General features: G+C 48.3%; 1 protein-coding gene across 1 annotated transcript; it reads right to left on the bottom strand.

The window, feature by feature from the left end:
• Positions 1 to 239: 239 nt before the first annotated feature.
• On the bottom strand, positions 240 to 7,037 carry LOC116861116 (zinc finger protein 547-like). The gene is given in 4 exon segments (XM_032847595.1): positions 240 to 744; positions 746 to 1,586; positions 2,716 to 2,842; positions 6,842 to 7,037. Coding segments are annotated over 4 exon segments (1,614 nt in total). The 5' UTR covers positions 6,983 to 7,037.
• Between the last annotated feature and the right edge of the window lie 7,331 nt (positions 7,038 to 14,368).

Raw genomic sequence — 14,368 nt, 5'->3', positions numbered from 1 at the left:
AGAGTCCATTTATACAAAAATAGAATGAAAAGCAGCTGTGCAAAAGTAGCCTGTAGGATTCCAAGTATATAGAAAAATTAAAGAAATGCAAATTAGTGTAAAATGACATAAATCGCTACTCTCTCCCACATCCACCGCACTCATAAGGCATTTCTCTGCTGCTGCAAACTTGACAGTGTTTAACGAGGCCAGAGCTGTGAGTGAAGATGTCCCCACATTTGCAGTTCTCGTAAGGACTCTCACATCCGTGTGAACTCTCCGTTGTGCAGCGAGACATCCAGTGAGCGCGGAGTTGCAACTGAAGGCCTTTCTCCAGCGTGCGTTCTCTGGTGTCGAATGAATGTGAAGAGGTACCTAAAGAATTTCCCACATTGGTTGCACTCATAAGGCCTTTCTCCAGTGTGAACTCTCTGATGAATAATGAGCGAGGAGCTGTCCATAAAGAATTTTCCACATTCTCTGCACTCAAAAGCCCTCACTCCAGTGTGGATTTTCTGGTGCTCGGCAAGTTTATGTTTGCAGCTGAAGGCTTTTCCACACTCACCGCACTTATAAGGCCTCTCTTCAGTGTGGATTTTCTGGTGTTCAACGACTTTGTCTTTGCGGCTGAAGGCTTTCCCGCATTCACTGCACTCATAAGGCTTTTCGCCGCTGTGGATTTTCTGGTGCTCAGCAAGTTTATGTTTGCGGGTGAAAGCTTTCCCACATTCGCTGCACTCATGTGGCCTTTCACCAGTGTGAACTCTGGTGTCTAACGAGCGTGGAGCGATTCCTAAAAAATTTTCCACATTCACTACAACCATAAGGTCTTTCTCCCGTGTGGATTTTCTGGTGACCAACAAGTTGGGAAAGTCTAAGGAAACCCTTCCCACATTGGTTGCACTCAAAAGGCCTTGGCCTGCTACGAATACCCTGGTGGTCACCGAGGCCAGGTATCTGTGTGAAGAATCTTCCACATTCTGGGTTCTCATAAAGCCGATCCTCGTCATGGCCCTTCAGGTGCTGACGGGGGTGGGACTTTCGGAGGAAGGCCCTCCCACATTCCCGGTACTCATAAAGCTTTCTTCTGCTGGGGCTTTTCTCACGGTCCACAAGTATATGTTTACGGCTGAAGGTTTTCCCACACTGGGTGCACTTACAATAATTCTGCGCATTCTGAAAGGCCTCTCCACCTCCTGTGTCCCAGTGTGGCTTTCCTACAACATGAAGAACCTGTGGCTGGAGAAGGCCTGAGCTGGCTGGGATGGCGTTCCCACCATCCCTGTGTGTAAAGCTTATCTCTGTCACGTGACCTCTGCAGTTCTTCACAAACGGAGGCCTCCCCTCACCGCTTCTGGAAAGTTTCTCTCTCATTTGTTGCTTTTGGTGCTGCAAATGCTTTTCCCCACAAGTGCGCGGGCCTCGCTCAGGGCGTGTTCCATCATGCTCAGCCCAGCGCAAAAGGTCTTTCCAGAGCAAGCTACAGGGCTCCCAAGGCTGGGACTTCTGGGTGGGTGGGCCTGGCTTTGGAGTCCTGACCTGTGACCCTCCTACAGAATCACCTTGCTCTGAAGGGACCTCCTCGTCCTGGGCTCCGTGCCAGCAACCTGTAAGCAGAAAAATGCTGGGAAAGTGCCAGTTGACTTCGGTGGCAGGAGGTGGCCCCACTGAGGCCACAGGACTGCTAACAGGCTCGAGGACTCGAGACAGGAAGAGGAAGGCCTGCGGTGCGGAGCTCAGCCTGGCAAGCCCCCGTGATGGGAGAGCCCTGACTCCGGGGACGGACACGAGGGAGAGGAAGTGCGGGGAGGAGAGGCGGGCTCCCCAACCCTTCCTCTGCAGGTGACTTTTAACCAGGCCGGAGCTGCTGGGGACCGCTGAGCACTGACACAAGACTGGGTCCAGGCACAGAAATGGGTGATTGCAACACAGTGGTCGGTGTTCATAGAGTATTTAAAGATATGTGCGGCCATCACAATACCTCAGGATAGGCCATATGTCAAGTGTACTGCAAAAGGACCAAAGGGAAAGGATGACAGACGGAAGCCACAAAAGTGGGAGAACTGGGAAATGCAGGATTGGAAATGATCGTGGGAAAGAAGAGGTAGAAATGAGGTATGACCACTGTCCCTGGAAGCATACAGTGGGGAACCCAGCCCTGACACCACACCCATTCCCAGCCCCCAGCCCCCAAGCCCCAGGGCCATGTCCTATTTCCACTGATGGAGTAATGGCCACGCTGTCAGGCACCCAGGGGCCACCCCCCCAACTTCTTCAAGATGAGCACTTCTGTGGGACCTGGAATGGGCCAACCCAGGTGAAACACAGGAAAAGGGAGTGGAAAGCATGCCCCCACAGCGATCCTTCACACAACATCCCACATTCTAAAACCAAAACAACTTCAAAGGAGGGTCTTGCAGAACTAGCGGTCTGTACAAACAGAGACCACACTGGTGGCTGAAACTGCCAGCACAGGTGTGCCCCAAGGAATGTCAGCGAGGAGGAGGACAGCATGAAGCCAAACACTGGATCGATGACGAGCAAGACCACTGGGATTTCTCAGACAAACTCGGAGCAGAAGTGCACTGGGCCCAGACCCAGCTCCCATAAATGTGTGCTGGGAATCCAGGAGGGAAGCAGTGACTGTGATGTGGGTGTGGGAACGACAGAGCTACCCCTGGGAAAGGGAAAACCAGTGTCCAGCCCAGGACACTGGAGTGGGTGCGAGGGCCTTACCTAGTGATGACAAAAGTGCCAAGGTCTCCAGCATCACACTGTGGTACAGGCTTCTCTGAGCCTCGTCAAGGAGCCCCCACTCCTCCCGGGAGAAGTGTATGGCCACATCTGTAAAAACCACAAGCCCCTGCCAAAATGCAGACGGTTCAACCAACATGCAGCTTCTCGCCCAGGATCTTCAGCACCGCCCCCCACCCCACCTCCATCACCCCCATTCCCCCCACCCCAACTTCCCGATGTGGAAGAGATGCAAGGTCTGGTGGCACTGGGCCTCTCTCCCATCACTGCCACTGATCGCCATGTCCAGAATGCGGTAGAACAAGTGGCGGAGGGCGCAGAAAGCCCCACCTAGGCTCTGGGGCTGCAGGAAGTGGGGGCGCTCTGCTCTATCAGTAAATGTGGCTCAGGTCCCCCAGGTCTTGCCTGCCAGACAACAAAAGCTGGACTTATCTCTCCTCCATATGCACCACAGCCCAGGACCTGGGTCAGACACTCCTGTGCTTGTCTGCCGCATGTCGCTCTTGCAGCTACGGATCTGGCCCCTCCACTTGGGCCACTCAGTGCTGAGGCCCGCCCCCTGCTCTGCAGGCGATGCCACAGCTGCCCAGCACGCCGCTGTGTGCATGGGGTCCGGGCAGTAGTTTGCAAATGGAATCAACAGCGACGTGGCCCCATCCTGCCCCAGAAACCCAAGTTCCTTAGCACCAGAGACTACTAGGGTCCCTTTGTGGTTCTCCCCACCTGGCCCTGCCACCTGTGTCACACTCGCCCTCCCAAAGCTAACGTCAGTACCGCGCAGACTCTTGGCCCTCGGCTACGTCGCCGCCGCACACGCTGTCCTGCAGGCAGTCACGAACAGCCTGTGTTCACCTGACCCACACCTGGAGCCCAGCACACTGACCTCCCCACCGCAGGCCTAGCAACGCTGCTGGCGATTCCGTTTTAACCTCATCTCCTCTACCAGCCCGAATGAAACAATCCGGTCTGACCAAGAGTCGCCACAACGCTGATGAGTCCAAGGAGAGATAATGAGCCCTGCCCTGAGCTCACGGACATCTGACCGCCTTCGTGCAGACGCTTCAACACCTACCTCCTACCCTTGACCCCAGGAGCCTTTCAGACTCCACCTGCGCCCCTCAGAGGCACACCTCCCCACAACCCCCGCCCCCCACTCTGTTTCTCGCCTGCCTTTGTGATGTCCACTACCACCACCCAGGCTCCCAAAAAGGATTCAGATCTCGGCCTCCTTCTGCCCCTTCCCACCTGCGCAACCTCATGATCCCCCCTCTGAAAACTGAGGCACGGCGACACTTCAGTCCACATTCCGGCCACTGTGTTGTGGCTGTCTGCAACGTGAATGCCTCCCCAAAACTCCAGACCTGTGTCCCTCGCCGACTGGGTACCCCTACTCAGGAGTCTCCGGAACATCTGTGACATCAGTGACAAAACCTGACCTCCTACTGCCTCTGAAAAGCCCTGTGACTACTCACTTCCCCATCTCAACTGACAGAACATCCAAACTTCCAGAGAAACCCAAAGGCCTTGGGGCTGTCCCTGACTCCCCCTCCCTTCACACCCCAGATGCCCTCACTCGCCACATCACTAACCGTGGGCAACTGTGCAGAAGCGTCCAGAAGGCACCAGTCCTCTACCTCCCCAGCCACCACCCATGGGAACCTGTCCAGCCATCAGCAGGACTCGCCTGCAGTGTCAAAGGAGCTTCCTCCCAGGTCACTATTCCCACCTTCACTTAGCCTCTCATCCACACTGCCGGTAGACAGAGCCCATTCAGTTCTGGATGGTATCACTGGGCTCCTCTGCTCCAAACCTTCTCTAGCTCCTACTTCCTTCAGATCAGAGGCCCATGACCCTGTGTTGTGATTGCGGATCTGATAACTGTGTGCCCCCACCCCCAGCACTCCCCCTCCCACCCCATATTGCCACCATACATAAGAGCCTTGCAGTTCCCTGGGCATTCCAACTCTCACCCCGTCACCTGAGCAATCTGGAACCTGTGCTCAGAACGCCCTTCCACATCTCACGCCGTCAGTTGCTAGAAATAGGCAACACTCCATAGGATCCAGGGCTCAGTTCAAAACCCTGAGCTTTGGTGAAACCACAGGGACTTTAGGCCCAAGGGAGGGAGAAGATCAGGTGAACAATCTCAGGACACCACCATTCTTTATAAGGGAGTGGCAAAACCACCAGGGTGACAACTGGGGTGCGTGAAGGTCTGTCACATTCTCCATTCACCCATACAGGGTCCATAAGCATTTCTGCAAACGCCATGGGAACCTGTGGGAAGAGGGAGGCCATGAGAAAGGTGCAACCATCGTAGGATCCTACAGACTGAACTGGACCACCCCTGCCCACGCTGGAGCACAGTGATCTCGGTCTGATCACTAAGCTCTCAGCTCCTCTGACTTTGGTGCCGTCCTTCCAGCCGGGTGACTGCAGAGGGACTGAGCCTCCTGAGCCTCAATTCCTTTCCTGAAAAATGGGGTTAACGATGGTCCCCACCTCACAGAGCTGATAACAGTATTAAATACGATTAATACACACTACCCAGCAGCCATTGTTATCCATGGGATTAGCAATTCTATATGTTGTCAGTGCAAATAAAGGGACAGGGTTTTAAAAACATGGGTCTGCACTATTTTTGCTTTTTAAAATTTTCAGAAAATGTGATATATAACATTCTATGGTTGGCAAATACCACAGATAAATTAATTTTGCAATTTTATTAGGTATTAAAATGTTTACCTTATTGAAGAAATTAACTTCTAGTTGCCTCCTCATGTGTACATATATAGATGACAACTGGTTACCTGATGTCTTAACCGATAAACGTTTCATACATTCACGCACACGCGCACGCGCACACACACACACACAATGAGCTGTAGGGAGAGTCTGAGCAGGCAGCTCAGCTACTCTTCCCTTCTGCCAACAAGCCCACCTGCTACGTGATCCCCTGAAGGGCGCTTGCAGGACCCCTTTACTGGAGCACTCCTTCCTTCCTCTGACACTCAGAGGTGGAGGAGAAGACAGTGCCCCTGTCTGGGACCCATTTGCTCCCCAAATATGGCTATTTCTTGGTCTCACAGGGATCAGCTGACCTGCAGGGCTGAGAGCCCATACACCCATCCCCACCCAGGCCAGCAAACTTACAGCCTCCAGGCATGCTTTTCTAGACACAGGCCAGAACACCTTCTATGTCCCGTACGCTCCTTCACGGAGCATTAAGGATGCTGAATCCCCTACACGCTCAGTCTCAGCCCTCCTGACACCACATCAGCGATAACCACCTTAGGACTCGCTTCTTGATCTTGCCTTCAGGCCCTGCTCTGCCGCAGTGCACACCCTCCGCTCGCCTGACAGCCTAGTAGCCCCTCGCGTCCTCCAGACTGTTACTTCCAAGTACTCATGTGTATGAGTACTGTATCTCCATTCGCGGTATCTCAGCATCGCCAAGTCCAAAACCAGACTCAGGATCTCCCCCCTCCTGCTCCCTGGGCTCGCTCCCCCGCCTCCACCCTTTAGACGTTCAGGCCAAGAAGCCTGGACATGGCCCTTTGCTCGCTACCTCTCCTCACAGGTGTGGGTGATGCGGCCCGAAACGCCGTGGGTTCGGTTGTGGACTCCACACAGGCTCTCATCGCATCTCCCGCCGCCGCTCTCGCCCGGGCCCAGCCGCCATCAGAACTGCCCCCGGGGGCGGGGGTCTGCAGTGTGTCCTCCGCTGTCTCCGCTCCCGTACCCGTCCTGCTCTCCATTGCCTTAAACTTGTGACTCTGCGCAGAGCCCTCCCATCCCCGCCCCTTCCGACCTTCAGCTGACCCGGCTGCCCACGCCGCCACTGCATGCGGCACTCCGCCTCGCCCTCCGGTCCCCGCACCCGCGAGAGCCCGGTCACCCCCACCCCCAGCCCCGACTCAGGAGCACCTGCCGGACCCTCCCCCGCCACGCCCCACCGCACCGACGAAGCCGGGACCGCACGCCGGGGCGCCCTCTGCTCCCGCCCCGCCGGCCCGGCTGCTGGGAGCTGCGCGGGCGCTCCTCCATCCGGCTGCAGCACTCGGGGCGGGGAGCGGGAGGCTGTGGGCCCGGGGGTCGCAGCACCCACCTGAGCCGGCTTCATCGGCGCGGCCTCCGCCAACGACCGGCGGGAAGAGCCGGGCGGGGAGCGGCGGGCGTCCGGGCGGAGACGGGAGAGCCTCGCAGCTGCCTCCGCGGCGGGGACGACGCCTCTCCCCGCGCTTTCCATGTACTTCAGTCACGACTCTGGTCGCAGTAAACCAGAAAAGGTCCCGAGAACAACAGTAGAAACGGACACTACAGAAGCGTCGTCGGAAGTCCCGCCCCCGCCCAAAGCGCACGCACGAACACCTGGAGGGGTGTGTGTGGGGGGGGGGGTCCGTCCCCGCCGCTGCGGCCGCACGGCCTTCTGGGTAATGTAGTTTCCGCGCCGTTACTGCGCAAACGCAACCGGTAGGTCGTTCCTGACAGAGGATAAAGGCCCGGCAAAGTACCGACAGATCTGAGAAATGGAGTTCCGGGTTCTACAGGGGGCGGGGCTTTGCTGGTTCTTAAAGGGGCGATAGGCAGCTTTCGCAGGAAGGTCCGGAGACCTGTTGTTCCAGGTTCCGGGAATCGCAGTGTATTTCCAAAGGCCTGCACAGAAAGGGACATAGCACACCGTGACGTTACTTGCCGCCCCAAGTAGCTCTCAGCTACCTTGTTGCTTGCCAAAGACCGGAACATTGACCCTTTAGAATCCTTTTTACAGGCTCCAATAGTTTCAATAAGAAAAACTTCCAAAGGGCCGCCTGGGTGGCTCAGTGGGTTACGCCTCTGCCTTCGGCTCAGGTCACGATCCCAGGGTCCTGGGATAGAGCCCCACATCGGGCTCCCTGCTTGGCAGGGAGCCTGCTTCCACCTCTCTCTCTGCCTGTCTCTCTGCCTACTTGTGATCTCTGCCTCTCAAATAAATAAATAAAATCTTAAAAAAAAAAAAAAGAAAACTGACACTATTGCTCAGTCTCTTTCTCAGAATGTAATATATTTAAAATAACAAATACATTTTCTCTATTTCAAGCCTTAAGTATAACTCCTGGGCCCCTGACTGAACGATCAGAAGCATTCCTCCTGCTCTGCGATACCAGCTCTGAAAATTTAATAGGGTTTTATTAAATCACATACTACCAAAGATCCTATGAGTAAATGGAGAAACTACAAGAGAAAATTTTTAGATGTATTTTGAGCTTGATAAAAGCAAAAATGTTAATATAAAAGTCAAGGTGGCACAGCAAAACTAAATGATTAGAGGTAAATGTACAGCTTTAAACAGCTTATTAAAATGAAGAAAGATGTCAATAACTTAAACATCTATGTTAAAAAAAAAAAAAGAAAATGAGAAAACTAATGAAAACAATGAAAAACTAATCCCAAACCAAGGATAAGAAAGAAAAATGATAAAGATTAGAAAAAAAAAGCTTACTGAAATTAGAAAACAGAAACACACATGCACACACAAAACTTGATAACTAAACCACAGAAAAACACTACAAGAAAGACAATTACAGGCCAGTATCCCTGATGATCACGCATGCAAAAGACTTCAACAAAATATTAGCAAACTGAGTTCAACAATACATTGAAAGGGTCACAGACCATGATCAAGTGGGATTTATTCTAGGGATGCAAGGAAGGTTTGACATCAGCCAATCAATCAACGTGATATGCCACATTAACAAAATAAGGTATAATACTATATGATCATCTCAGTAGGTGCAGAAAAAGCACGTGATCTGGGTTCAGATCTGGGATAAATTCAATATCCATTTATGACGAAAACTCTAAAAAAATATGAATACAGAAGAAATGTAGTTCAATAGAATAAAGGTCATATACAACAAACCCACAGCTAACATCATACTTAACAGTGAAAAGTTGAAAGCTTTTGCTCTAAGATCAGGCACAAGGCAAGCATGCCAGTCTTGCCACTTTAATTAGATCAGTACTGGAAGTCCTAGCCACAGCAAATGAACAAGAAGAAAGAAAGAAGAGGCATGCAAATTGGAAAGAAGTAAAAGTGTCACTAGTCACAGACGACGGACTGCACATATAAAACCTTAAAACCTTCATCCAAAACATCCAAAAACTACTGGAACTAATAAATGAATTCAGTAAATTTGCAGGATACATAATCAATATATAGAAATCTGTTGCATTTGTATACACTAATAACAAACTATCTGAAAGAAAAATTAAGAAAATAATCCCATTTACAACTGCATCAAAAAGAATAAAATATCAAGTAATAAATTTAACCGAGGTGAAAAGCCTGTCCTCTAAAAACTACCAAGACAATGATGAAAGAAATTAAAGACAACACAAATAAATGATGGACAGATAATCCACACTCATGGATTAGAAAAATTAACACTTAAAATGTCCATACTACCCAAGGCAATCTACAAATTCAACGCAATCCCTATCAAAATACCAATGGTATTTGTCACAAAATAATCCTAAAATTTGCATGAAACCACAAAGGACCCCAAACAGTCAAAGGAATCCCGAGGAAGAAGAACAAAGCTGGGATACCAGGCTCCCAGATTTCAAACTATACTACGTATCTATAGCAAGCAAAATAGTCTGGTACTGACACAACACAGACACAGAACTAAGAAACAGAACAGAAATCCCATAAATAAACCCACACTTACATGGTCAATTAATCTATGACAAAAAGACAAGAATATACAATGAAGAGCAGACACCATATTTAATAAACAGTGTTGGGAAAACTGGACAGCTACATGAAAAACAATGAAATTGGGTCATTTTATTATACCATATACAAAACTGAACTCAGAATGGGCTAAAGACTTAAATATAAGACCTGGAAGTATAAAATTCCCAGAAGAAAACACAAGTATGTTTTTGGGTATATGTTTTTGGATGTCTCCTCAGGTAAGGACAACAAAAGCGAAAATACACAAATGGGACACCAACGGAAAAGCGTCTGCACAGCAAGCAAACGATCGACAACGAAAAGGCGACCCATGGAATGGGAGAAGATACTCACAAATTACACATCTGATAAGGAGCTAACATCAAAAATATAAGAACTCAGAAATTCAATATAAAAATCTACTCAAAAATAGGCAGAGGACCTGAACATCTTTTCCAAAGATGACTCACAGATGAACAGCAGGCACATAAAAAGTTGTTCAACACCAGCATCAGGGAAATGCAAATCCAAACCATAATGAGGCATCACCTCACACTTGTCAGAACAGCCCTTATCAAAAAGATGAGAAGTAGGTATCAGCAAGGATGTGGAGAAAAGGGAACAGTTGTGCACCGTGGGTGGGAATGTAAATCGGTGCAGCCACTATGAAAAACATATGAAACTATATGATATGATCTGGAAATTCCACTTCTAGGCATTTATCTGAAGAAAGTGAAGCAACGAGGAGACATTCAAAAACATATATCCAAAAAGCCATATGTACGCCTATGTCATCACAACATGACAACAGCCACAACATGACAACAGCCACGACATGGAGGCAACCGGGATGTCCAATGATAAGCAGATGGATAAAGGTGTGGTATGTGTGTGGAGTTACATATCTATCTAGTTCTCTCTCTCTATAAATATCTATCTACCTAGCTATATATACGGTGGTTTATGACTCAGCTATAAAAAAGAATGAAATACTGCCATTTGAGATGTGGATGGACCCAGACAGTATGACGCTAAGTGAAATAAATCACACAAAGACAAATACTGTACGACTTCACTTACATGTGGAATATAAAATGCAAAAAAAAAAAAAAAAAGAACAAATGAAACAGAAACAGCCTCACAGATACAGAGAAGGATAGTTGCTAAAGGGAAGGGGGATGGGGGTAGATGAAAAAGCCAAAGAGGACCAAGAGGGACAATCTTCCCATTGTGAAATAAGGCACAGGGATGTCATGAGCAGTGCAGCTCAGTAATACTGTAACAACACAGTTTCTGGGATGCTAACCACTGCGGTGACCATTCTGTCATGTACACGAATACTGAAGCAGTATATTGTACGCCTGAGACTTATATATTGTATGCCAATCATGCTGCAACTAAAAAAACCATCAACTTAAAAATTAGTTCTTTCAAAAGATCAACAAAATTGGCAAAATGTGAGGCAGGCAAAGAAAACAATTTAACAAAAGCAGGAATGAAGATACTACTCACCCTAAAAAAATAAAAGTATCAAAAAGGAATATTAAAAAGTCTTTGTCGGGGGGCGCCTGGGTGGCTCAGTGGGTTAAGCCTCTGCCTTTGGCTCAGGTCATGGTCTCAGGGTCCTGGGATCAAGCCCCGCATCGGGCTCTCTGCTCAGCAGAGAACCTGCTTCCCTTCCTCTCTCTCTATGCCTGCTTCTCTGCCTACTTGTGATCTCTGTCTGTCAAATAAATAAATAAAATCTTTTAAAAAAATAAATAAATAAAAAATAAAAAGTCTTTGTCTTCCCAAATTGGACAATTTGGTTGAAATGGAAAAATTCCTTAAAGGACACCAATTATCCAAAACTGACACAAGTACAAAATCTACTTAGTACTATATTAAGCAAATTTTGACTAAAAATTTATTGAAAGCCTTCCCACAAGAAAATTCTAAGGTCAAGGACCTTCACTAAGGAATTCTAGCAAATATTTAAGGAAATCCATCACTAATCTTTCAAAAACTCTTCCATCCTTCCAGAAAATAAAGGAAGAAATACTCCCAACTTTTTCTATGAGATCAGGATTCCTCTGATAGCAAAGTCACACAAAGACAGCACAAGAAATTTACAAAACCAGGGGTGCCTGGGGGGCTCAGTGGGTTAAGCCCCTGCCTTCCGCTCAGGTCATGGTCTCAGGGTCCTAGGATCGAGCCCTGCATTGGGCTCTCTGGTCAGAGGGGAGCCTGCCTCTCTGCCTACTTGTGATCTCTCTCTGTGTCAAATAAATAAATAAAATCTTAAAAAAAAAAAATCTACAAAACTGTTCTCTCTCATCAATACAGATGCAAAATACACTAACAAAGTATCAGGAAACTGACTTGGCAACACACACAAAGGAGCATAAACCATGACCAAGTGGGATTTGTCCCAGGAAATGCAAGATTAGTTTTACATCTGAAGATCAACTAATGGGTTATACCATATAATTACCCCCCAACCAAAGCCCACCTCACACCCACAGGATTATCTCAATTATGGAAAATCTGGAACAGAGTCTAAGAACAGATCAGCAGAAACAGGCAACTGGCTGTTGACAAAGGAGCAAAGGCAATTCAGTAGAGATAGTCTTTTCATCAAATGGTCCTTGAACTAGTGAACATCCTCACGTTTAAAAAAACAAAAACAAAACTGATCTAGGAGCACCTGGATGGCTCAGGAGGTTAAGGAGTAAGCATCTGCCTTTGTCGCGGGTCACGATCTCAGGGTCCTGGGATTGAGCCCCGCATCGGGTGCCCTGCTCATTGGAGAGTCCGCTTCTCCCTTTTCCTCTGCTCCTCTCCTGGCTTGTGTATTCTCTCTCAGATAAATAAAATCCTTTTAAAAATATGATCTAGATATAGAATTTATACTTGCACAAATACTTTCTCAAAATGGGTAACAGACCTAAATGCAAAACACAAAACTACAGAACACCTAGACGATAACACTGAACAAAATGCAGGTGACCTTGGATTTGGCAATGCTTTATAGACAACACCAAATACAATCCTTGAGAAAAACTGGGTGATTTGAACTTGACTAAAATTAAAATTCTGCTCTGAAAAAGACAGTTTGATATGAAATATGAATACGAAAATGATACTCACTTGTCGTTAGGGAATTTCAAATTAAAGCAACAATGACCTACCATTACACACCTATCACAATGGCCAAATTCCAAAACACTGACACCAACCAAATGCTGATGCGGATGGGGAGCAACAGAGACAATCATTCACTGCTGGTGGGAGTGCGAAATGGTACCACCACTGTGTAAGACAGTTTCTTACAGGGGCGCCAGGGTGGCTCAGCTGGTTAAGCATCTGCCTTCAGCTCAGGTCAGGAAGCCAGGGTCCTGGAGTCAAGCCCACATCAGGCTTCCTGCTCAGTGAGGGGTCTGCTTCTCCCTCTGCCCTTCCCCCCACCATGCTCTCTCCCTCAAATAAATAAAATCTTTAAAAAAAAAAAGTTTCTTACAAATCTAAACATACTCTTATTACATAATCCAGTAAATCACACTCCTTGGCTAGAACCCAAGAGATGAAAACTTAAATCCACACAAAACCTACACACAATGTATACTACAGGTTTACTCCTAACTGCCAAATTTGGAAGCAGCCAGGACGTCCCTCAGTGGGTGAAAAAATAGACAAACTGGCACATTCATATAGCGACATGTTATTAAGTGGTAACTTGCACAGAGATCTTCAGAGCAGCTTTCTTTGGAAGAGTCCCACACTGGGAACCACCCAAGCATCCACTGACAGCGGAACGGACGAGAAACAGGGGTGGCCTCTGCATATGACAGAGAAACCCTCCACAGCACAACTGAACGACCTACGGAGACAGGCGATGAGACACAGTAATCTCAAAACCGTTATGGACAGTGAGAAGGGCTACAGCCCCCACTCCCCCCAATGTATATACCGAATGATTCTGTCCACACAAAATTCTAGAAAATGCTTATTGTTCATGAATTGTGGGAAAGGGTATTAGAAAGACTGAGACAAAAGGATTATAAAGGGACACAAGGAAGCTTCTGGTTGTGTCGAATACGTTCATTATGTTCACTGTGGTTATGGTTTCACAGGCATATACACATGCTGAAACATGACACATTTCACACTTTCATGTGTGCAGTTCATTTCATGTCAATCACACTGCAATAAAGTTTTTGAGAACTAAGCATTGCCCATCAAGTCCCTATAATACCATCCCTCTTAGAAAGTCCCATCTGCCAACTGTCTTGGTTCTCCCATATCTCTCTCCCAATTTAGGAGGATGAACCCTGCCCGAATGTCAGCAAAAACCAGAGAGCAATGCAATCCACGTCCACTCCGGTCACTAGGAATGCTAGCTGGGTCAGAGAAGCCCTACCCTTGGATCTCTCTTTTGTCCATGCTGAGGTTCCTGCCTGTGTAGTGATGGCCACGACACCAACAGCCCAGGCAGATACAGGAATCCACAAACCTTTAAACACTGAGAGTGGCCTTGGCCGCAGGAGATACAGATGTCTGAGGGTCCAGAGAATTTCTACATTCTCATCCCACAAAAATCACAGGGACATCTGCAGATGCCTCTGCTAGAAGAGACACATAGCCTCTCACTGGCCACATTCATCCCCACTCCACTATCTCAGTGTTTCTGTACCAATTATGAGCCCCGCCTTGCCCTGTGGGCCTTCCAGTCAGTGACACTTGCCTAGGGGATTCTGGTCATCAGGGACTGGCTCCTAGGCAGATCTAGGAGACAGAAATCCCTCAGAAGTGCTGGGGAATATGGGACATTCCCTAGGAACAAGAGACCCAATTCACGTTTCAAGAAGCACTGGAGATCTTCACAGCAACTATGCCCTCCTCAGAAATGAACTCTGGACTCGCAGGAAATCTTGC

This window comes from Lontra canadensis, unplaced genomic scaffold (genome assembly GCF_010015895.1).
Source record: "Lontra canadensis isolate GAN:19392208 unplaced genomic scaffold, GSC_riverotter_1.0 scaffold191, whole genome shotgun sequence".
Taxonomy (NCBI): Eukaryota; Metazoa; Chordata; class Mammalia; order Carnivora; family Mustelidae; genus Lontra; species Lontra canadensis.
Note: the sequence above shows the minus strand (reverse complement) of the source record. Positions and strands in the feature narration are given on the sequence as shown.